This window comes from Crotalus tigris, unplaced genomic scaffold (assembly GCF_016545835.1).
Source record: "Crotalus tigris isolate CLP2741 ecotype Arizona unplaced genomic scaffold, ASM1654583v1 scf7180000018105.1476442, whole genome shotgun sequence".
Taxonomy (NCBI): Eukaryota; Metazoa; Chordata; class Lepidosauria; order Squamata; family Viperidae; genus Crotalus; species Crotalus tigris.
This window is the reverse complement of record NW_024096826.1, coordinates 372,791-398,086: the sequence shown is the minus strand read 5'-3', so window position 1 is coordinate 398,086 and position 25,296 is coordinate 372,791. Positions and strand designations below refer to the sequence as shown.

At 35.3% G+C, this 25,296-nt stretch overlaps 1 protein-coding gene across 7 annotated transcripts in view; it reads left to right on the top strand.

Moving 5' to 3' along the window:
* Window positions 1-25,296, top strand: part of ANKRD44 (ankyrin repeat domain 44) — a 165,712-nt gene that overhangs the window by 121,363 nt on the left and 19,053 nt on the right. For 5 of the 7 annotated variants that reach the window (XM_039347981.1, XM_039347980.1, XM_039347975.1 and 2 more), the window contains exons 14-23: window positions 1,183-1,323; window positions 6,263-6,343; window positions 9,022-9,133; window positions 14,940-15,011; window positions 17,561-17,762; window positions 19,671-19,749; window positions 21,131-21,248; window positions 22,514-22,727; window positions 23,408-23,495; window positions 24,826-24,909. In XM_039347981.1, coding sequence (XP_039203915.1) covers window positions 1,183-1,323; window positions 6,263-6,343; window positions 9,022-9,133; window positions 14,940-15,011; window positions 17,561-17,762; window positions 19,671-19,749; window positions 21,131-21,248; window positions 22,514-22,727; window positions 23,408-23,495; window positions 24,826-24,909 — 1,191 coding nt within the window. The remainder of the gene's footprint in view (window positions 1-1,182; window positions 1,324-6,262; window positions 6,344-9,021; window positions 9,134-14,939; window positions 15,012-17,560; window positions 17,763-19,670; window positions 19,750-21,130; window positions 21,249-22,513; window positions 22,728-23,407; window positions 23,496-24,825; window positions 24,910-25,296) is intronic. The other 2 variants (XM_039347978.1, XM_039347977.1) reach the window with 1 other exon arrangement.

Genomic DNA, 25,296 nt, shown 5'->3' with positions numbered 1-25,296 from the left:
CGTGGGATTAGCATTGAATTCAGATGTGAACAGTCTCAATTTGTAATCCTCCTCTGAGGAAATCTGTCAGGGAGAAATATATATATATATATAATGTTTACACAGTATTTTTTGACCGATAATGCAGGAGACCTTTCTTTGGCAATGGAGAAACATGTTGCTTCCAGACTGGGAATCCATTGAAGGATATAGGTTAACTAGCATCCTAAACCTGGGATGATCTCCTCTCCTCTCCTCTCCCCTCTGCTTCCCAAAGTAAAAGCAAAGTTTGAGATTATGTAATAATAACAATAATACATTTACTTATACTATACCTACTAGGTGAAGTGCAAACATAACAGGATAGAATTAAGACTCAGACATATGACAGCAATGGCTATGTTTATTACAGTATAAGGTTACAACTTCCTTTATAGGAAATAAACCTTTCCTGTCCAAAGTGTAATCCTAAAAGAGACAGATATATGCTATATCAATGGTATATTCTTTCCCCTTTCCTAGTAAGATTTGAATAGTTTTGTTCTATATTATTTTGCACCAGAGTTCATCTATATGGCTGCCTAGAAATAACGATTCAGTATAAAAAAATTAAGTGTAGAATAGGCAGTTGCACTGTCTCCGTTATCATTTAAGCAGCTGAATCAGGAGTTTTTCTAAAAGGTACCTTTCTTCTAGTCACTCTATCTCTTGTATTTCTGCACTTTAACTAAGCAACTTTTAAACATCTGAAAGAAGAAACAAAGCTCCTACCCTACCTTCTGAACATTTCTACCCTAAAATTAAATATTTTTTTACTAGGCACGCAGTAAAAGCCATACGAGTATTTTGTTTGCTAACTGCTATAAAGACAACAGCTTAGATATCTTTCTGTATGTGTTTTCCTTTCTAACAAATCTTATTTATTTTTACACTAAGCCAATGGTTTATTATGCTTTATTCTTTATAGTTAGCTGAATAGCATTTCATACCCTTTTTATTGGTTCACTTCTTAGCCATTTCTTGTATGCTTATTTCAAATCTTCACTGCAAAAGAACGAATATGTTCTGCATTCAATTAAATACTGCTGTTGTACCTTGAAATGGGTTCTCCCTATAGTAATGTTGCTGTCAGAAACAATTAACATAATAGTATCCTGTTACTCAAGTAGTGCCTTGGCTAATATGTTTCTATTTATTTTTCAGAACACCTTTGCACTATGCAGCTGCAAATTGTCATTTTCAATGTATTGAGATGCTGGTAACTGCGGGGGCCAATATTAATGAAACTGATGACTGGGAACGAACAGCTTTACATTATGCTGCAGCCTCCGACATGGACAGAAAGTAAACAAGCTTATTTGTATTCCTTGTTTCTAATTCATTGCTAAGCCGGTGTCATTTCTATTCTCTTCATCTCATTTAAGCAAAAACTCCCCCTTTGAATCAAATATCTCTTTAATGTCCCAGCTACTAGAATTGCTTTCAGTAACTACTTGCTCCTGCATATTGAGTTACTTTTGCAATTGCATGGTTCCTTCTAGGTTGCTGATTTCTGCATAAACCAGCTTCAACTTCTTTATCTTTTATTCCCTGATTTGTGTTTACCTTGCTACTGCTTTTCACATGGTTAGATATGGCATATAAATGTTTAATCTGTTTTCCGAAATGTTAACAAAACTACTGAACAACAAAAATGATAGTTTTTTTAAAAAAAAATCATTATTTTTTGCATATAAAACTATCCAGTTGCTCAAAAATCCTCTAGACTGGTATTAAGCTTTTTTCTGAATATTAAATTTTCTTGAATTAGAGGAGACATTCAGAAAACTCTTGTCATATGAAAATGTAAAATAGTTTTAAGTTTCAAGCAATGGGATAAAAGTTTGTAAGGAGCATGACGTTATGATGGAGTTAAAATATCCTCTTTATATTCTTAATGCTCCTGATCCCTGTGATTGAAACTTTACATTTTCTTTTAGTTTGAATGAATGTTGAAATTGTAAGCATGTTGTGTTCCACTATGCCACAATATTTCTGGCTTTGGTGCTCATTTCATAATATAGTTCTTTATATCAGAAGCACAAGATTTCTAGCAATATATTCTTTAAAATGATAACGTTAAATGAAGTATTTCTCTATAAACTGGTTCTCAAAATCTAAATATCCTATAATATGTAAAACAATTCCATCAAATTCTGAAGAAATCAATTTTTTATTATGATGAAATTTAGGGAGTGGAGAAAATTTATAATTTCATGCATTGAAGGAGTAAATATGTATATTGATACCATTTGCATATATGGGCAGCTGCAATTTACAAGGACAATCTCTGCTGTCCTTGTAAATTTATTGTCTTTGGTATCTGCATCTGATTTATAGTTACATGTATAAGGCTTGCCATGTTGATGTATCAAATAGACCTTATGAACTGAATCTTTCCTTAGTATGCCTTAAGAAAAATATTAGTCTATTGTGAAAGGAGTTTTGTCTTCAGTTAAAAGAACAACTCTACCATAGTGAGTGGATAAGTAATATAGCTCATGTGTACTTTATTCTCCCCTAGTTTAATTAGCCAGGACCCCAATATTCTCCTATGCCAGGGGTGTCAAATTCGCAATGTCATGTGATGTGTTGTGACGTATAGCTACTTTTTTTTCCATTGGCAGCAATGGGTGGGTGCCATTTCGCCATGATGTATCTGGCCCACAGGCCGGCAGTTTGACACTCCTGTCCTATGCTGATCTGAAGTGTTCTCCAGTCTCCTAAAAGACAATTATCCTAACAATCCTATCTTTTTATCCCAATGTCAGCAGGACTTCACTGAACAAACACACCCACATATGGGAATGCATAGAGAAACATATACATATGTATATCTATCTATACCATTTGTGTGACTGTACACACATTGTTAATTGGAAAACTGAAATCGGAAAGAAGCTTCTGGGGCTCAGCCAAGATTTGTGCTTATAAAACAGAATGGATTCATGATTTATTCATATTTAAAAATGATAAACTTCATGCACTTTTGCCTCTATTACTGAGAGCAAGTAAGAATATCTTGAACTCTGGGGAAAGGCTATAATTGAATAGCTGGTTTTTTGGGAGCTATGAATTTCCATACAGTTGAAATAAAAAAAATAGGTTCATCTTTCCCACTGGAAGTTAAATTTTATATAATTTACACATTAAGATCATAAAAATTCCCTGGTGGATCATACTACTGTGTGCCATCAAATCCATGACCTTTTCTCCAGTAGGTTATTAGAAAAATGTTTAACTCTTGATAAAAAGATTTATTTGAAAAGTGTGTCTGAAGATAGAGAATTATGATGGATGACTGAGTCAATTCCCCCCCCCCTTTAGTCTTATTATTGAAAAATAAAGTCATGCATAGAAAAAATACCTAGTTTAACATACTGTTACTTGGAGCTGTCTTGATAAACAGATTGATTTAGGGCAGGGGTAGGCAACCTTGGCTCTTTTATGACTCGTGGACTTCAACTCCCAGAATTCCTGAGCCAGCATGGTTCAGCTTGGAAACCTCTCCCTTTCCCCTCAGCATGGCTAGCTCAGGAAGTCCACGAGTCATAAAAGAGCCAAGGTTGCCTACCCCTGCTTTAGGGGAAAAAATAGTTTTTGTAATTCTAAGAGCTACACTGTTCTGCAGACAGTGAACTTGAAGGGACATATGCAGTATTAATTAAACATTTAAGGATGATGGAAGAACTGGTTTAGTAATGAGAATAATACTGTATATTAACCAGAGATGCAACCAGTCAAAATTTAAAAATTCCATGTTACATCATTTTCCAATTATTTTGGGTGGATTTATGAAATCTAATGAAATAATGTCTCACATATCCATGGTATTTATATTGTGTTTTGAAGACAATATTATGTGTAAAATTATTAATAATGCTTTTAACCACAAATAAATTAAATCCCAGTTCCATACAGTATATTGCAAATTTTCTACCTGTGTGTATACAGTTGTATACATAAATTAAAATACCACTTGTATTTCTATAATTGCATGTATTGTCCATCACTGTGAATACACACGTGGTGTTTGGTCATTTAGATTTTTTTTTTTTTGCCATTTTCGGTAAAATTTTTTGTCTAAGTTAAAATTAAAAATTAACAAACCAATTTCAGAAGAATTTAAATGGACCACAATGTTTTTGTTAAACATTGGAGAGAAACTATGATGATGTTGTCTTACTGTTGTTGGCTCATTTGTCAGTTGCAAGTTAATAATAATAATTATTATTATCATAATTATAATTATATTATTGATATAATATAATATAATATAATATATATTATATAAGAATTCAAACAGACAAGCACCTGCAACATAACACCCCAGACTTAACAATTGTCGATAAGAAAGACAAAAAAGTCTGGATAGTGGACGTGGCAGTGCCTGGAGACAGCAGAATAGACGAGAAAGAACTGGAGAAGATAACAAAATACAAAGACCTACAAATAGAAATAGAAAGACTGTGGCAAAAGCAAGCAAGGGTAGTACCAATAGTAATAGGCTCCTTGGGTGCAATCCCAAAACAACTGGAGCACCACTTGAACACCATTGGCATTGACAAATTCGCTATTAGTCAATTGCAAAAGGCGGCCTTATTAGGAACTGCTTCCATCCTGCGACGATATCTGTAATACCATCAAACATCCACATCTGCCTATCCCAGGTCCTGGGTAAGGACTCGATAGGTAGACAAAATGCCAAATCGAGTCTGAACATCTGGCTGACTGTGCAATGATCAATAATAATAATAATAATAATAAAGTTGGAAGGGACCTTGAAGGTCATCTAGTCCAACCCCCTGCTCAGGCAGGAAACCCTATACCATTTCAGATAAATGGCCGGCCAGTCTCTTCTTAAAAACTTCCAGTGTTGGAGCATTTACCACCTCTGGAGGCAGGTTGTTCCACTGGTTAATTGTTCTAACTGTCAGGAAGTTTCTCCTTAATTCTAGGATGCTTCTCTCCTTGATTAGTTTCCATCAATTGCTTCTTGTTCTGCCTTCAGGCACCTTGGAAAATAGCTTCACTCCCTTTTCTTTGCAGCCCCTGAGATACTGGAACACTGTTATCATGTCCCCCCTCGTCCTTCTCTTCATTAAACTAGACATACCCAATTCCAGCAGCCATTCCTTATATGCTTTAGCCTCCAGTCTCCTAATTATCTTTGTTGCTCTTCTCTGTACTCTTTCTAGAGTCTCAACATCTTTTTTACATTGTGGTGACCAAAACTGGATGCAGTATTCCAAGTGTGGCCTTACCAAGGCATTGTAAATTATTGTAATTTAAATGTAAATTAAATTTAAATGTAAATTAAATTAAATTGTAAGTTAAATGGATACATAAAAGGCTTCTGTATTGAGGAAGAATATGACTATAATAATGAACATACTAAGATCATCATCAAGATGAATTACTAACATAATACATTGCTAAGATAGCAATTATGAAGCTGTAGGCCTCATGACTCCTTCAGTGAATCAGCAAGCTATTGCAAACAGTGTTTTATAGATCTTTGTGCTTACATAAGAAATGGTGTGTGGATTTAGAGAGAAAGAAACTATGGCTGTCATTGTTACTTGTTCTGATTAGCTACTCTGGGTGTTTCATCTATACTTTTACCAATGGGAGAATATCTTTAAAATAAGAATAATACTTTTATACTCTAGTATTCTCAACATTTTTTTTATTATCCACTGTCTTTTGATATTGGTATCACAGCTAATACCAATTCATATTGTACCTGCATTGAATTAGACATGATTGCAATTTCTGCCATTGCAGAAGCCTTTTAGGAAGGGTCTAGAATAGAGAGGATTCTGGAGGAGTTGAACACATAAGTAGTATTTGTGTAGAGGATCCAATAGAACATTTCTTATAGATGAGATATATTACTTTCTCCTTGCAAATAGGTAGTTTCATGAAGACTTTTATTGGTGAGGGACAGGTTAGAATTGGTGAGGGAGACTGTATCTAGCAAAGACGAGATGAAATGATAAATATCAGAAAGCAGTTCCAAAAATACTGTAGCTGAATGTGATGCTGTGGTGTAGAATGAGGACCCTAGAAATACTTCCCATTTCTGAGTACTCTTTATGACTCCTGCCATATGCCAATCTGTGAAACATTTATATTAAAAAGTTTCCTGGTAGCACTCATAAATGTATTTACTGTTTGAAGTGAAACGATTAAGAGTAGTTTATACCAAAGAATCTCAAAATGAGTTGCCTTTTTCATTCAGAAAGAATATTTTGGGTAACTCCCATGAAAACTCTGAAGAAATTGAAAGATCCAATGAAAAGAAAGAAAAAGAAGCTGCATTGTAAGTTTGGCATCAGTACAGTGCTTTGACCACATCTCTGCATTACGCTTCTCCTTCTGTGGGCTGCAGTTATGTCCATTCCTTAGTTTTGTTCTGTCTCTCTGTTTAGTGCTGGATTTGACATCTGAAACCATAAAATGCTAACCATAGCATTCTTGTGTATTGATGTAGATATATGTTTATGTGTACTGGCTTATTTCATATTTAGCTACTTTAAAAGTTACATAGCCATCTGCAAAATGATGAAAGCAATATCATGACACTGGCAGGGCCTTCTTTCATACAATGCATGCAGAGCTAAAAAGAGCAATGCTTACAGTTTGAGGGAATAATATTGCTTTAATCATTTTGACTGAACCTGAGTCACTCATTCACCTAAATTGATTAACCGTCCACTAACAGAAATCCATCTTGTTTGGGCTGAGGCTAGATTTACTGACTTTTATCCAATAGACCACATTACTGAAGAGTTACACTGACTAATCTTTACCTGAAACTGATAAAAAAGTACTACAGAACTGGCATATTATCAATAAATTGATGGAACTTTATTAAAAATTTCATATGATCTCCCCCAACAGTTTAATGTAAACATTGAACAGCATGGCACCAAACCATTTAAATGATATAGCCTTGAGCATAAATTCCCCAGTAGCACTATCTAGAGCACGGGTGTCAAACTCGCCGCCTCATGTGACATGTTGCGATGTATCACGACTTTTTTTGCATTGCTGGAGCTGGGGTGGGCGTGCCTTCCGTCTGATGCAACCGGCTCGCAGGCTGGCAGTTTGACACCCCTGATATAGAGATTGAGCTAACTCAATCCCTCCAAAATAATGGATTGTATCAGAAACACCTGGAAGGTCCTGTAGAAGCAATTCCACATTTCTCTGCATGTAAAGTGAGGGGATTATCCCACCACCTAATCAAGGCACATTTAATGCCAAGACCAAGGTTTACTTCTGTTAAAAATCAATTTTATTCAAGACTGTCTGGATCTGATTATCTACCAACAGCTCAAGTACCTTTCCCTGAAAGATGTTTGCCTGCTTTCTTTAATTAAGATTGTACCATTTCTGAAGAAGAAGAAATGTATAAACGCCTGGATCTAGCTAAGCACTCCCTTTCTATTACTTGAATAAGCCACGAGAAGCAAAGTTTTAGCAAATAAGTGCCTGTTTGAACTCTATGAAGTTCCTTGAACATATTGTCATGCCTTAAAGCTGTCCTGGATTCCTCTACTATCTAATTGTCAAAACTGCAGAATCCAAGTCAAGATGATTACAATAAATTTTGCTCTCAAAGGATCTTGATTGGCATGTCACATGAAACTACCTTAGGTTCTCTTCTATTGGATGAGAACTCAGAAGTTTCCAAGTCACTTGGAGAAGTTCACTGGATATCACTAAAAGAATACAGTGGTGGCGGGAAAATGTAATAATGAGATCTTAATAGTGACCAAAAACTTTGAAATGAGTTTTGCTGCAGATGTCTCTACTTATTTCAGCTTGGTACATGTCAAGGATTTAGAAGAAGTTCAGAAACAAACGTCTGTTGTCTATGCCAGAAAATTTCCCTTTATGCCACCTGGAATCAACTAGAATTCATTAATTTTCAGAATCATAATCTTAACTCTAACAGATTTCCCCACCCCTACAGCAAGTAATAATTGACAGAAGTCTAAAAAGTTTAGCAAATTTGACCTTTGCAAGGAATAGATTTAAAGTCCCCTAATTTCAAACTGCTATACTCTTTCCTGGCACCGCCCCCCAGAAGTCCATAGAAGATAGTCTACATGTGTTGACCTAGTTATGTCTATGTATGTCTGTGTTTTTAAAGATGTGTGTGTATATGTGTGTTAGCTGCTGCTGTAGCCTTTTAATAAGGCTTGAAGATTGGCTCTGTTGTCTTTATGTCATGAATTTTGTAATCACTACTGTAAGAAAAATCTTCTCTTCATAAACTTGATACTTTGAGTTGGTATCTTTCTGATTATTGTTGTAGATTTTGTTATATCAATAACCAATATCTTGAATATACATAATAGTTAGTGATGTATCAAATCTCTGTCGTAAAAAAAATCCTAAAAAAAGTAACATAACAAAAGCAATTGACATTAAAAATTAGTCATTATTGGGAACTATGTTAGACTCCAATATCCCAAATAGTTTCTTCAGTTTGAGTAGCTGCATAGCAAATAACATTTCAATAGATAGTCATTGAAGAGCTAAAGTGACAAAAGCATTTCTCATTATCACTGTGTGGTTATTTGAAACACAAAAGCTGTCTTTGGCTGTATAGATAGCAACTTTATTGCTGCATCTTGGAACCCTCAGTTGAGAAAAATGTAACTCAAATCTGGCTAAACCTCCGCATAAGAAAACATATTTAATATATGGTTAATTCACTCATAGAAACTAAACATTATAGAAAATGGTATAGTGGAAATGCTTTTAATTGCATCTTATAGCAAATATGTAATTTCCAGGCCATTACTATTGTACAAAAGCCCAGTGAATATGGCAGAACTGAAGATTCAACAGGTACAGGATTCAGTTAAGTAGAAATAAAAAGTTAGTATTAAATATTTTAACATTAAGTGGATGTTTATCTTGGTATCAGTCATTACATATATTTAAATGGTAACATTTTTGTTTATATTTCTAAACAATCCACAGGTGTCTAGAATTTCTTCTTCAAAATGAAGCAAACCCTTCAATCCAAGACAGAGATGGCTATAATACTGTGCACTATGCTGCTGCCTATGGACACAGGCAGTGTCTAGAACTGGTGAGTAGGTCTGAATCACTGCTGAGATGTTGCATTGCAAAAGTGGCTTCCAAATTTAACATGTTCTTAAATTTGCAGAGCTATTACTATTATTTTGTAACATTGAACAATGTTACATTTGTAAATTTGCCTAGGATTATGGCTATGCGGGAGACATACAAACATTTTCATTACTTTACTACTCCAACATAAAGTTGATAGAGAAACGAGGGATAATTAGAATTGACTTATGAAATTCTTCTGCATTGCAAGTTCAGAAGCCTATGGAATATGTAGTGATGAGGAGATGAAAAAGAAACGCTCTTGTCATGGTCAAAACAGTCTTCCTTTGGGATATGTACTGAGAATGTGATGGGTGAAAATGTTTGGGGCTAACTTCCTTGATAGTCTACTCAATGTACGTTCTACATTGTTTAAGAACACCATTGATTGATAGTTAACTACCAAAGTAAACTAGTATTTTCCTTAATTTGTCAAGAAAAGTTGAATCATTGTGTTTTGTTCTTTGTAATCCACCCAAGCAACTATCAACTCTACCATATGCTGTGCAGTTATTTAGTTGAATTTCATACCTGCCTTTGTTTAGGTTCCCCATAGCAATATACTTGATGAGTACAAGACTGTTTGTGAAATTAGTTAGATAATAGTTGTTTTGTTACTATTTTTTTTAGAAGATGCTGACCCATAGGAAAACAGGAGTATTTAAAGCTGTTAAATTTGTAGCTTTTGACAATTTACAAGTTTGAGTTCCCTTTTATTATCATGGTTCAACTTCTTTACTTTTAAAATAAGCATGCTGACCTGACCATCTACCAAATGTCAGTCCAGAAGTAAAAGTAGTTGTGCTCTCATAATAATGTCTCAGTATGAAAAGGAATGAAGAGATTCTTGACTTTTACCATCTCTTTCTGTAGACAAGCATTCATAAAATATGTGAATGACAGAGCTAGGCATTAGTGGATGAGTGAGCATTATAGTAGTCTGCTTTTACTATGTTAAAATTAGTTTCATTTTACAATGAATTCATTCTTGATTGTGCTAATTCTTTTGAGCCTGCAGTGATCAGAAAAAGTAAGTGTGATCATTCAGTGATATTTCACAATCATAAGATGAAGGGCTTTCTTTCAGGATAACCAGCATCTTGAAATGCACCCAGAAACCAAGTATCAGCCAATGTAGTTTACAGAGCAATAATGTCACATGGGCATTCCGATGTGTGCCCATTACTCTTTGCATCTCTGCATTGTGGTCTAGTTGTAGTTTCTGAATGGTCTTTAAGGGCAATCCCCATTTAGAATGCACTGTGGCAGTCCAATTGTGAGATCACAAAGGGATGTTTGATTATTTTGAGGATCTCCTGATGATCAACAAGTACAAAGACAGTGCCCTAGATGAATCTTTGCAAAGGCCTTCTTGACCATAGTTGCCACCTGCTTTTTTGAGCAGGAAATATGAATCCAAGAAACTCCCCAGATTGTACACTAGTTTCAAATGGGGAAGTACAATCCCACCCAAGCTGAAGACAGAGAATTCCCAGAATTGGGGGATCCAAATACACTGTCAAGATAGAGCCTGAGTCTGTTTCTCCCCAGTCAGATTTGCACATCCTCAAGCATCAGGAGAGAAACATCAACAGCACTGCTTGGAGGGGGCCTAGGGCAAAACCTACAATATATTGATGGTACTAGACCCTAAACCAGAGAGCTCTAAAGTCTTCAGCATGTCAACCCCTTCATGAGGTTTCAGATTGTACAACTACCCCTATATATGACATGAAAATAATTTAATACTACTTTAGTTAATATTACTATGAATAACAACATTCATAGTTATATTGATATAATATATCAACAACAATAACAATAGTGGATAGGCCCCTCAAACTTTGGGGTTGATATTGATCACTTTGTGGAATCCTGCCCTAAATTGATGGATGACCTTTCTCAACTGTTTCATATAGATGTTAAACAGAAGGGTGAGAGCATCACCAGTGAAACTGGCAACTTACTAGTGCTTTAATATGCATAATATCAGATACCTAATTTGTGTGATTATAGTTGCAGATCAAACACAGAGGACTCAGAGTCATAACTGTACGCCCCAAAGGCACATTATTCCTTTTTCAAATGTGTCAGTAAATAGATATTATGAACTAATGTTGAGCCAGTTTAGTCTAACAAATCCTGTTGCCTGGAGGTATTTATACAGAAATTTGGCAAAAGCATTTTTCCAGGGCATCAATTTTTATAGTACCATATAAAATTATACAAAATTCCCATGGTAATTTATCTTCAATTAGTATGAAGAAGTAAGTTTGTTAAGAGCTAGAAAATCATTAAAGGTTTTTTATGTTTCATTTTCTTCAGTTAGTTTGTCATTGCCTATTTTCTTGCAACTGAAAACCTAAAGAGCTCTCGGTTTTAACTTTGTGTTTATGCTTGACGTTACATCAGATATTTTTCAGCAGCAAGCCAATTAACCTTTATTTACCTGTATCTCATTTGCTTTCTGATTAATAGCTTGATGATATTTTAAAAAATACTACCAATTTTTCCCCCATTAAAAAATGACTATCTCTCATCCTTTTTCATTCAGAAATCAACTTGTCGCTTTGTACAAAAAAGATTTCTAGTGTTTTCATGTTGATCCTTGGGTAACTGAGTCATATTCATGGATTAAGATAAAAATAATCAGAAATAATAAAATTTTATTTTTATTTTTATTTGGAAGGCCTTTTGGAGAATGAGCAGCAAAGACCGAGAACAGAGATTAACATAGTCATAGCTCATGAAACTGAAAACAAATGGTTGAAGTACTATACTCATACCATGCACTGGCAAAAATCTAATAAAATCTATTGCGGCTGTTGCCGAGGTCTGTTTCTCTTGACATCTTAACTGAAACACATTAAAAGAATGTTAAAAAGACAGTGGCATCTGCCTTCCAATGAAGGTGGCAGCTTGTCTGTCTCACACAGATTGAAAAGAAATATACTGTAGTGACAGTCAGCATTCCATTCAAAATGTTCAGTTCAATTATCATTTCATGTGTCAGTACATTGCACATACTCTAGTTGGTGTCACGCAGGCAAGAGTGCATAGCCTCTAGATTAGTATTCTTAGCTTGAATAGAATAGTGTGAGTGTGCTTGTGCTTCTGGTGAACAGGGCTTTGATTGAATTGCTGATATCCTATATTTGCTAAATGTGCTGATATTATTTTTACTATTTGTATGGAATTTGCATGTGGCATAGCTACAATTGTGTTAAGTAATCTGGTAAACTGATCTACATCTGAAAAGTATTAAGTATATGATCAAATCAAATCTTTATTACATTGTAGTCCAGCATAAGATGGGTAGGATACAATCAGTATAAGGAGTATAGGGTACATTAAAAAGCATAAAAGATATTTTGAAGTCTAATTTAAAAAGAAAAAACCTTGAACATATATGTTATGTATATATAAAACAAGTCTAAAAAAATCTAAAGGGTTGGAGTCCAAAAAAAAAGTATGTTCCCCTACATCTACTTAATGTTGATATTCTTCCAGATATATGTGAAATAAGAAAACAATCGACAAAACTAAGGTTAAGAGAAAGAATACATAGATCTGAATGCAAGTAATCTGATCTTGTGGAGTGATGAAAAAGTTAAAATCATGTCAGAAAATATATAGCAAATTGATACAATCTAAGTCAGACATGTCAAACACAAGGCCTGGGGGCTGGATGCGGCCCACGAAGTGGTTTCATGTGGCCCGCGAAGCCATCCTGGAAACAGTGAGGGAACGGCCCCTGCTGCCTTGGGCCTGGCCCAGGCCGGCCGGGAGGGAGCCAATGTACAATTTTATGGTGGCCATCTATGCTGAAACGCATTCAATCTTAGCTCCATAAGGCCGTCTGGAAACAGCAAGGAACCAGCCCCTGCCGTGTTGGCCCCACCCCCTGGGTGAATGCTGGGAGGTGTCATCCTTTGTGAGGAATGAAGAAATGCACCATCGCCTGGAAGTGGCCAGCAAATGGCCCTCGCCTATTTCACATATCTGGCTTGATGGGCTCTGCCCTGGTCCCACCCCCTTTTGCCAGAGACCCTCAGATCTGTCCCATTCCTGCCCAGGCCCCCACAGGCACCCTTGACGCGAATGATGTAGAGCTGGCCACAGCCACCCAGTCGCATACACCCACTCCATCCACGCCCACCCAGTCAGCCGCACTCACCCTGGCCACACCCTGGCCCCCAAGGGCAACCACAATGCTGATGCGGCCCTCAATGAAATTGAGTTTGACACCCCTGATCTAAGTTGTTCTGATTATGTATGAAGTCAAAATCCATAGGTTGGTGATAGTTGCATGTTGTGTTCCAGTGAATGGTGGTAATATAATAACCATAATAGTTTGGGGGGAGAAATTACAACATTCAAAATTACAACATTTTGAATGAATGCAATTTGCTTGAGCATTAATAACAATGATATATTATTAACCACATAAAAGAATAATTGCTGCAAAAAACAATAAAAGTTTTATAATGTATATGTAGACAAAAACATAATTACAAAGAGTGAAATAAAAAAATCAATTTACAGTTAAAATGTTAAAAGGCAGACAAAATGTAGGGTAATTCTGAGAGAAATAAAACATTGTTTTGGAAGTACATGAAGAAGCTAAACAAAGAACTTCCATCAGAATGCATGACATTAAAAATAGAACTGATTTAGTGATTAAATGATTTGGGGATGAAACTAAAATGAAAGAATGCTGGAAGGAGTATTTTAGAGATTTATGATTTGTTCTTCAGTAAGTTATTGAGAAATACATGATTCGTAATAAATGTTAGTCAATTTGTGTGATGCAGTGAAAAGAGTATAGATCTGAAAATTAATGTATCAATTATACCTAAATAGTTAAAAATGAGAGCAAGTAGATGACTTTGTCTATTTGATAGAATGTTTTCTTAAAATGGGAAAGTTGTTGGAAAAAGAGGAAGCATAAAAATAATGAATAGTACATGATCTGTTGTAAGGAATGAATATTTGTCAAAAGCAATACTTTTTATGTATAGAAGAGTGTTTCTGGACTTTTTTTCTGGAAGTGAATCAAATGGGCCTGGTATGTCAGAAGAAACCTAAAAAGAGTTGAATACAAAAAAATAAGAAAATACAGAGTCAAGAAGATATGACTGACTGAAGTGAGCCAGCACTACAGAAGAAATGCTTTGAAAGGTTCTGGTTAAAGAGAGAATGAATGAGGATATAATTGAGTGGGTGAAGAGAAAGGAAAAAAGAGGAAGCCATAATTTGGTGGTGTTGATATGATTTGGAAAAAGAGGTGGGAAATTTAAAAAACAAAAGATAATTAACAACTGAGAGCCAGTTTGGTCTAAGGTGCTGAACTAAAAACTGGAAGACAGTGAGGTCTCTTTTGGCAAGAAAACCATCTGGGTGATTTTGGGCCAGTCACTCTCAGCCAACCTACCTCACAGGGTTATTGTTGTGGAGAAAATAGGAGGTGGGAGCATTCTGTATCAAGCCTTGAGTTGTATAAATAAAGATGCAATGTAAATATTGCTGTTATCTTCCTTGCAATCCCTGCATAACTTCCCAGATGTTCTGAAGAGTCCCCAATGTTTCAGAGCAAATTAGAAGAAAGGAAAAGTTTTAGGGAGGACCAATTCACAAAAATCCATTCCTTTCAATCCAGGTTTAGTATCTCTTATTAATTCAGGAGATATATGTTAAATGTGCATGTTATTTGCTTTACCTCTTCACCATAGATATAAATGGTTTCCTTCTTTTATTTGTTATAGCTCCTGGAGAAAACAAATAACTTTTTTGAGGAATCAGATTCAACATCAGCAAGAAGTCCTTTGCATTTAGCTGTAAGTATAGATTAGGATAAATGCTGTTCTAACAAGATCACATGGCTTTCTGTTTCTTATCTAAAATCTATTGGTTATTACTTGTTTTTCTTTCAGGCATACCCAAATCTCTCTAACCAAATTCATGGGCCAAGATACCAAGTGAAAACATTGCTATTGCATGAAAGCCAGCACTTTCTAAAAAGCAGACGCCTCCTCTTAGAGATGGGAAAGAGTCAAAGTCAGATTTATTTAAGCTAGTTTTGGGGCTGATCTAAATATATTACTGGTTAGATAACAAATCCAAGAATTGTGTGAGGATTTATTTCTTTGCTATGTCCAAATTTTTCATATAAGGAATATCTATAGATAACTAAATTCTCAACTGGTCAAAATTAAGCCTCTCAGGGCAAAATGTTTTCAACCAAGGTACCTCAAATGGGCTAACTTACAAAATGCTGGGACCTATTACTACAAAGAGAATGAAAATTTTATTTATTTATTTGTTCAATTTCTACGGCCACTCATTTCAGTCAATGACTCTGGGGAATCTGTGGCTGCTTCAGCATTGCCAGGGTTCTGCCGCTTTAGTGCCACTATCACACTGCTGTGGTCATCTACCTGCTCTTTGAGAAGGGAAAGGGGAGGGAGGGAGATTTCCAATGCTCGCTACCAGCTTCCCACAAGGAAATTCAGTGGGGAAGCTAATAGGAAGTCATAACTCACTCCAGCTCCAACTGATTTTTTCCCCACCCGTGGTCATTCTGTTTCTTTGTTTAGTTAAGGCAGTGGTTCACAATCTGTGGGTCGGGACCCCATTTGGGGTCGAACGACCATTTCACGGGGGTCGCCAAACAACACAGTCCGCCATTTTTTCCCCCTTTTCCTTAGCTGTGCTACTCCCTTTTATTCTATTGGCTTTTGAAAGCCAATAGAATAGACTCTCTTGAATAGAGTCTAATTCTATTGGCTTTCAAAAGCCAATAGGAATTGTCCAGGCTGTCTCTGCCCTGCTGAGCCCGCCAAAAGTCCCATTCTCCAAACAGTGCTGCACCAGTTGAGTAGTCCTCGACTTACGACCGGTTGAGTAGTCCCCGACTTACAACCAGTTGGGGGTCGCGGCATTAAAAAGGTTGAGAACCACTGAGTTAAGGAAATATCGCTAAAATGATGACTCAATGGATCACAGGTTCTCTAGTTAATATTAAATGTAGTTTTGTGCACTTAAGAATTAATTTCAGGACATCAATTCAGCTGCAGCTGCACATACTGAGAAGCAAAAGTGGATAAGCAAGTAAAGCAAGCAAAACCATGCTATAGTGAACAATATTAACTGTGGCCTTTGCTTAACTACCATGGTGTTCGTACATACTGCCATGTTCATTTAACGATTGCTGCAAAAAAGTCATAAAATTGCCATACAGGTATATGACTGGCTCCATGAGGCGGTAACTCGAGGACCACCTGTAAAATACTTTTTATGGAATCTGAGAAACTTTTGAAGGTTTAAATTGAATTGTTTATATAAGTTATTTACAATTAATTTGCCCATTGCTGAGTTCGGAATGGGACAACTCGCCGCAGCCAGTTCGCCATGGCCAATTTGCCATGGCCAATTCACTGTAGAACAATTCACCGTGGCCTACTCATCAAGGTACAACTTGCTGCAGGACCATTTAACAATTCACTTTCATTATTTAAAATAATTTTAAAAATTATTTTAATTTCTGTCATTCACATTTCATTTTGTTCCTCCTTTGGCATCCTTTCTTTCATGATTCCATTCTACTATTTCTTCGATATTAGTGTAACTCTTGTCCCGTGGCGAGTTGGCTGTGGCGAGTTGTCATAGACCCTGCTGAGCTCCCGCTCAAATTTTCTTGCAAAATAGTTGGCTAATATTCATTACCACGTGTACAGAAATACATACACAGAACAGCTTACGAAGTACTCTCCCTCCAAACTATGTCCAGCTTCCATTTTTCTGTGATTATGTAAACTTTTCCTTCAGCTTCTGGTCCAGCTGACTGACTGTGGCATCTACCTTGCCTTTGATCTAGGACTTTATCTTAGCTGTGTGGTTATTTTTACTTGTTGATGGTTCTTGGATTTAAGTATTTATTAGTATTCCATTTCTCTGTTTTCTTTTTTGTTTGATGTTATATGCCTCCCGGGTTTCTTTTGGATTGGTGTGAGTTATAAAAACTTTTTTTTAAATATATATATATATATATAAATAAAAAAATGTTTGTCACCCAATTCAGATTCTTTTCTATTGGGATACACATGTTACTTATTTCCAAAAATTATTCTTAATTCATTTAATTTTTAATAGGTTAAAATCCCTATGGGGTTAGTTTATGTCCCAGTTTTAATTATCTTTTTAAAATGCAATTCCAGAAGAAAACCCTGAAAAATATAGTTTATTTTGAAGAGATAAATATCACATTGTGAAACTTCACCGGACTAATGAGATTTCTTCACTGTTCAGTTTTCATATCAGGAGAAATCTTGGTGTATTCTCAATGTTTGAAAATCACTGGTCTTAAATAGCTCATTTTATTCCCTAGGCCTATAATGGTCACCATCAAGCATTAGAGGTGCTGCTTCAGTCATTAGTAGATCTGGATATCAAAGATGAAAAAGGACGTACTGCCCTGGACCTTGCTGCATTTAAAGGACACATGGAATGTGTTGAAGTGCTCATCAGTCAGGGTGCTTCTGTCACAGTGAAAGATAACATCACACAACGAACCCCGCTCCATGCCTCAGGTAGGTGAGATGCTATTATTTTGAGACACTGACTACAGTTAAAAAGAACAGTATGTAGAAAAGCTAATGGGGATATCGGCTATGACAAAGTCTGGATTCTTTTTAAACAGAAAAACCTCTTACCTCCTTAGTAGTGGGAGATAACTGCAGCAAAAATTGCAAACTGTAGTTTACATCTATTCCCGTTGGTATGCTGGGGTCATTTTGTGTATTGTATGACCTCAGAGTTCTACATAATAATTCAAGTTGAAGAGTGAAACAAATTATAGCCATTTTAGAAAATTATTATTCCACATGAGTTCTTCACGAATAAGAAAATATAATAAGAGTGAAAATCTCTGAAATTTGTTTCCCCTGTAAATCCTCCTTCTTTGTTAATGAGCTATGCTCAAAATGAATTTTTACTAAATCTCCAAAAATGAAGAAATAAGGTAAGCACAACTTCTTACAGCTTGTCTTTGATTTACTATTACAATTGGAACTGGAATTTCCGTATCAGCGATACGGTCGATAAGTGAATAATCCCATGATTGTGCCATAGATATTAAGTTAATAACTCTGGTCATTAAGTGAGTCACACTGTCGCTGAACAAATCTTGTTTTCCCCATTGACTTTGCTTATTGGAAGCCAGCTGAGAAAGTCATAAGTGGTGATCATGTGACCCCAGGACCCTGCAACGTGCCTGTTGCCTAGTGCCTGGATTGTGCTTATATGAGCATGGGATACTACAATTGTAAGTGTGAGGACCAATTGTAAGTCACTTTTTTAGTGTCCCTGTAATGTCAGATGGTCGCTAAATAAATGGTTGTTAAAGGACTACCTATATTCCCAAAACGGAGAGGATGTGTGATCAGATATCTATAATGAATCATGATCCTTGAATCTTATTACCAGTTCATCAAATTATGATTTATTGCAGGGTTGAGTAGTAATGGCTTTACAGATCTTCTGACGCTTAGTTGTGCATGATCATTTTGTCCAACCAAACAGTACCCCAACACTTCATAAATATATCACTGAAATGAAGAAAGCTTAGCATAACCAAAATTGGATTGGCCTATGAAGTTCCACTCAAGTTCTAGCCCTTAGAACAAAATTCCTGGGTTCGGAATTCTGCCTCACCTGAACCAGGCTCCTGTTGGTGATCTCAGCGTACTGTGTGAATTAGAGGTGACAAATCTGTTTCTCTGACTTGTACTTCCTGTTAGGCATTTTGAATTTAGATCAACTCATCTGTAATTGGATATACCTATTAGTTTTCCTTATGCCATAGTTTAGAACTGATGATATATATAGCTGTGTCACCATTAATTTTAGAGTAGTTAACAAATAAACCAAGTACTGTATAATATTTTGCATTGAAATGATGCATTATCTTAGCATAGCCTGATAGAGACCTCTGTTGGCTGAATATAGGTTTACATTGTCCACCAATAACAGTTGAAGCAGGCCATATTTGACTATAATTAGATTGGATTTCTTTATACTAGAAACTCAAAATTGCTGCTGCTGCTACTTGCCATATGTCTTTGGGTGCTACTGCAGTGTTGAAAACAATCTTGAAAAATATAATGCACATACAAAAATCTGAACGTCGTTTCTCAACTCTATATTTTCTCATCCCATCAAAGAAAATATGTATTTGGCTCTTCTTCCTATGATAGTCAATATTTTTGGAGAATAAGATTAAATAATTGAAATATTAATGAATATGAATTAAATCACCAAAATTCATATCTAAATTTACTTCTTATATTAGAAGATGAACTTCAGGGTGAGTATATAGGGATATATTTTTTCCTTGATGGATTATTCATAGACATTTTCTCCTAAATGTTACTTGATATAATGACTCCTTCATGGCTTTTATTTGAAAAACATTTAAAGTATGTCTTTCCCCTTTATAGTCATCAATGGGCATACATCATGTCTACGACTTTTATTAGAAGTAACAGATAACCCTGATGTGGTGGATGCCAAAGGACAGTAAGTTTGTTTCATTTTGTCATTTATAATTTGAGTGACCTTGAGAACATTTTAGGCAGTAACATTTAGATATCAATCGTGGCTATGTCCTCATTCAAGGATGTTCAGAAGTTAATTTAATATCTTCAGGTTAAGATAAGGATTGGCTCCCCATGCCATGGCAAGCCAGTTAATGGTGCTGCTATGAACTCTTCAGCTAATAACACTGGAGGCAAAGAGGAGAAAAGCAGTTGGACACAAGAGTTACAGCTGTAAGAAACTGGTGACGAAGGACAAGAATCATGGTTAAGTCTGTATGAGGCAAGAAATAGAAGAAGCAAATTTGCAGCGTTGCACTGCCAATGTACGTTCAGTAGATGTTTTTTCTGGGATTTCTGGTACAGAAAGCATTCCACCCCATGCCAGATGCCAGACATGTGTTCTTTATTTTACATATTAGACCAGGGTCTTCAAACTTGGCCCTTTTATGACTTGTGGACTTCAACTCCCAGAATTCCTTAGTCAGCATGCATGGCTTTCCCTCAGAACATCCAGCTGTGAATTGCTGAAGGGCAGAAAACATTTTTTTTCTTCTAGATTTTATAAACTGACTCTGATAATACTGCAGTGTGACAAAGAATTAAAATCCAGAGGCTGGTTCATAAATATAGCTATACGTTATGGACAATAGGATAGAATAGAACTACCACAACTTTTTATCCCTTCGTTTTTTCCCATAATGGACAAATTCAAAATGGGCAAATTCCCCAGTAGATATGGGAAAATGTTTCCATATAAACCTTTTTATGTAGACTCTGGCCTATTCCATAAATTGAACTTTACATTTATTTTTTTCAATAATAAGGTTAAGAATTAAGCATAACATTTTACAAAGAAACGATTCAGTGATAATATGGAGGCTTTTTAAATGCAGTCTCATTTCAAATAAAAATCTTAGCTACATACAATGGCTTTATTTACTATCATTAACTATAGTTTTATTTATGTGTAGTGTTACTACTATGTTTTGAATTTTTTTTAAATTAATGGTAGTGGGAGATATGTCTGGGATAGAAATTTAACATGCTGTTTTATTTCCATAATTGAAGGTTGGATTGATGTCTATTCCTTTTCATGTAAACAGAAACAATTAATTTAGGAGAAGCAGCACTAGGTAAAGAAATAAACATTTGCTGCTCATTTTTAGATAATGGACAAAAATTGAATATTAATGCTTCATGAACCTCCAATATTATTGAATCTAGCTATCTCTGGCAACATGGAGAGTAACTAATGAATATTACAATGTTTCGAGAAGTGGCAAATACTTTTGGATAATACATTGAATAAAGTCACAAATCCAGGAATATATGATGATAGTTATGGGCCTCTCATTTTTTAGAACTCCACTGATGCTAGCTGTGGCTTATGGGCACATAGACGCTGTTTCTTTGTTACTTGAAAAAGAGGCATCCGTTGATGCAGCTGATATCCTGGGATGTACTGCTTTACATCGAGGGGTAATTTCTCATTTTATCCTGTATTTCTGCTGTATTTTTTTCAACTGCACATATGCCTAATAATAGTAGAGAAGAATATAGAACGCTAAAGCTGACTTTGATTGTAACATATATCATGCAAGCCTCTGAATGCAAATTGCTTAGGACCAGCAACAATGACCTGGAAGCTGAAAACTGCTGGAAACTGCTCTATTAGATGCCTAAATTAGTCCTTAATTAATTTTTTTTTAAAGCAGTGTTTTATAAAAGAATGTTATAATATGTATCCTGATTGGAGAAGAAAATATGACAAAAGCTTTGCAGTACACAGCTATATAGCACTACCCTGGAGAGAGAGATTGGTCATACTATTTAGAGTTAAATATATGTTGGAGTTGGGAAAAGTACCAGAAAAATGCCTTTATGGAGATAGAGAGGCAGAATTTTGGTAATCCAGATTTTAATTACTTATTATCAAGGCTTTAAGGTTTTATGATGATCAGAAGAAAGACAGTTCTTTTTTGAGGAGACTGTGCTCATAGTTTTACACATCGGATTTGTCAAAAATCCTTCACACATAGCATAGTCATGGGTTCATAGTAAGATTGTATATGCGTACTAACGTATGTCAGTGCTTTATTTAGCATATCTAATCTAAGTTCCTCTATTTTTCAAATTTAAATAATGAAATACTTGGAACATGTTTTTCAAAGATACCTCATTCTTGTATTTATTTAATCATTTTTTTCAAGTAGCCCAATTTTTATCCCAAGAATGCACAGGGGAAAATTAAAATAATTCCTAGCAGTGCACCATCACCATAAACACTTTAGATTAGCTCTTGTGGATGTTTACTGAAAATGTCATTACTCCCAGCATGCTTGGAACACTTTTGAAACTTGTTGTGTTTGTACTGATAGTGATAGGAGCTCTTGGTCTAGAAGTCTGGAAGGAACCCTGATGGATATTTTTATAAAGAACACTAAAAATTATTTCCTTTCATTAAACTTTTAGAGAAGACAGAATCCATTGTCCATGTTTCCATATATGCAAGCTACTAAAAAAATCTTTGTCACTGACTGCCCAAGTAGAACATGTTTATTTCAGAAACAACCCCAAACGTTATCATTAATATTTCAAACAAGCTTTTTCAGTTAGTACAAAAATAATAATAATCAATTTTTGTTTATATTTATTTGGGATTGTTGATTATCTTGTGTAGCTTTATGGGATGAAAGGCATATTTTATTAAAATGAATCTAATTTTTAGTTTTTATTTGAAAAAGATTATGACAGGGCATGAGGAATGCATTCAAATGCTGTTGGAACAAGAAGTATTAATTCTATGTAAAGATGCCAGAGGCAGGACACCTCTACATTATGCAGCAGCTCGTGGTCATGCCACATGGCTGAGTGAATTAATGCAGATGGCACTTTCAGAAGACTACAATTTTAAAGATAATCAGAATTATACACCATTGCACTGGGCTTCTTATAACGGTAATCTTTTATGTGAAGCAGATATTTATTGTTGACTATTAAGTTTGGTATGGGAAACTGCATGCAAAGAGAGATTACAGAGCTTCTAAAATAAAAGGTATCTTGTATTTAAGAATGCCCCAATTTAAGGATGATCTTTAGTTAAGTTAAATATACAGTGATTCAAGTTAAATTCACAATAGTTCAATTCATTACACCATACTACTTAGACAGTATTATACAATAATGTTGTCCTGGCTTACATACAAATTTGACTTAAGGACAGACCTTGGAAATGGAACTCATTCTTAAACTGGGCACTATCTGTGTTTTGAACATATTGATGCTTTGTATTGAGCAATATGGTGGAGTTGTGGCAGCACTCCCAAACAGCAATCACAATCGCTTTTTTATATTACCGAATGAATAAAATTATTTTATTTAAAAAAACTGGGAGTCATAAAGCATATGCAGACTGTCTCAGGTTTAATAACTTGTATCTTCAGATCAACCACTTTGGAGAATTTTTTTCTAATCAGCATGAGCAATATGCTGACTAGAAACGGAGGGCACCATTTTGATTCTGGATAAAGTATCTTCATAGAATCAATACCAAACTGAATGGTACAATATAGTTCTTTTGACAATACTAAGCACTTTTTTTATTTTGGAACTTGAAATTATCATCTAATCTCTTACAGGAAATGAAAACTGTATAGAGGTACTGCTGGAACATAAAGCTTTTTGCAACTTTAATGGAAACTCTTTTTCTCCATTGCACTGTGCGGTGTAAGTAGAAACAACAATCAATTTCACTTCCTATAGCATAGGCTGTGTGCCAAGCTAAGCTGGAATTTAAAAAATAGTAAAGCTTTGAGATAATGCTATTTTTATAATATTAGTTCCCAATTCAAACATGCACACAGTTATCAGCAGTTAAAATGCCTTCTCAGCAAATTTCTGTAATAGGAAATGAACCATTTTCATTATAATTTATGTAGTTTTGATTGCCAGTTTTTCTGTACCATAAACTTTAATTTCAAATTGTGCTTGGAGGTTTTTAATAAAAGCAAAAGTAAAGATGGGTTTGACCTGAACTGAACATTAATGAGACATGGTCATAATTATTTTCATTTTTTGCCTGTAGTACAAAAGTAATTGGCCATTACTTTGAGGCTAATATGTTTAGCCTACAGTACAATATACTCTGTTGATCACCCATCCAGGTATTAAATGGGCACAGATCAGAAACAGGAAAAAGTCTTGGGACACTTTGATCATTAATATATTTATTACATAAACTTTTAGTGTTAACTCATGATTGCTGAGGGATGTTTGATTACTGGAAATAAATTGGAGAAGACGTACTTAGTGACAATGAGTCTGCATAGTGATACTATGTTAATAACTCCCACTCTCCCTTTAATCAATGTCTGGGGATGTTATTATCCTTAATAATACTGATGTAGTCAAAGTAAAAATGGGGACAGAGTATTTAGCTCCCTTGTCTATATTATTGTGGCTTTTTTCTGTTATTGCTGCTAAGTAGCTATGAAAGCAGCATCCCAGAGTGGCAGAGTTACGTGAACAGGAAAGCTATAATAAGAAACAAATTAAAAAATATATTATCTTGCTTTAAATGAATATCTTTTAAGGAAGTCATTTCACACATTTCTATTAAAAATTATAGGAGGTCTATATACTGTATGTAATATGTATAAAGGTTAAAGTGACCGTACAAAGGAAGAAGTGGGAACCGTCCTCATTCATGTTTTGATTCCCCATTCTGATCTCATATTCATTTATTATAATTCCTGAAAAAGCCAATGGAGTGTGATTTGTGTGCATTAGTGGTTCCTTGTTCCTGCATGTGAACATATAAGCAGTTCTAAGGAGAATAATATGTAAAGATCAGTTAACCAGTTATGATTTATAAATTATACACGTACTGTGCAGACTGTGCTATGGACAAAGCTATAAATCTAAGGCTACCAAAATTCTGGAGTGAAATGTAATGGTAAACCTGTATTGAAAATAAACCCAGGGAAATCCAGTTGAAGTATGCTATCAAATTAATGAAATAAATTACATTGTATTAAATAGTATCCTTCCTTAACAGAATAAATGATCATGAAAATTGTGCTTCACTACTCATTGGGGCATTTGGTGCTGGCATTGTTAATTGCAAAGATGAAAAAGGAAGGTAAGAATTACTTTGATGAAGTGTTATGCAGTCTATTAACTTGTTTTATTCATTAAATTTCTATGCTGCCCATCTCACTGATACAGTGATGATGGCTGGCTTATAATAAAAAGTAAAAAAGTGCTAGAAAACAATTAAAATCAGAAAAATTGAATAGAAAAACTAAAAATCATGATGATGGGCGCCTTGTGGTGAGGATCTTTTCTGTCCAGTCAGCCACCTGCAATGTAGTAGGCCCCTATTGGAGCCTTAGGCCAAGTAGCAGAGCCAAGGTTTTAGGCTCTACCAGAAGGCCAAGAATGTGGGCAGAGACCTCACCTCTAATATATAATTCTCGCCTCTAATATATAAATGTATATAATGAATTATAGTTCCATTTAAAAATGG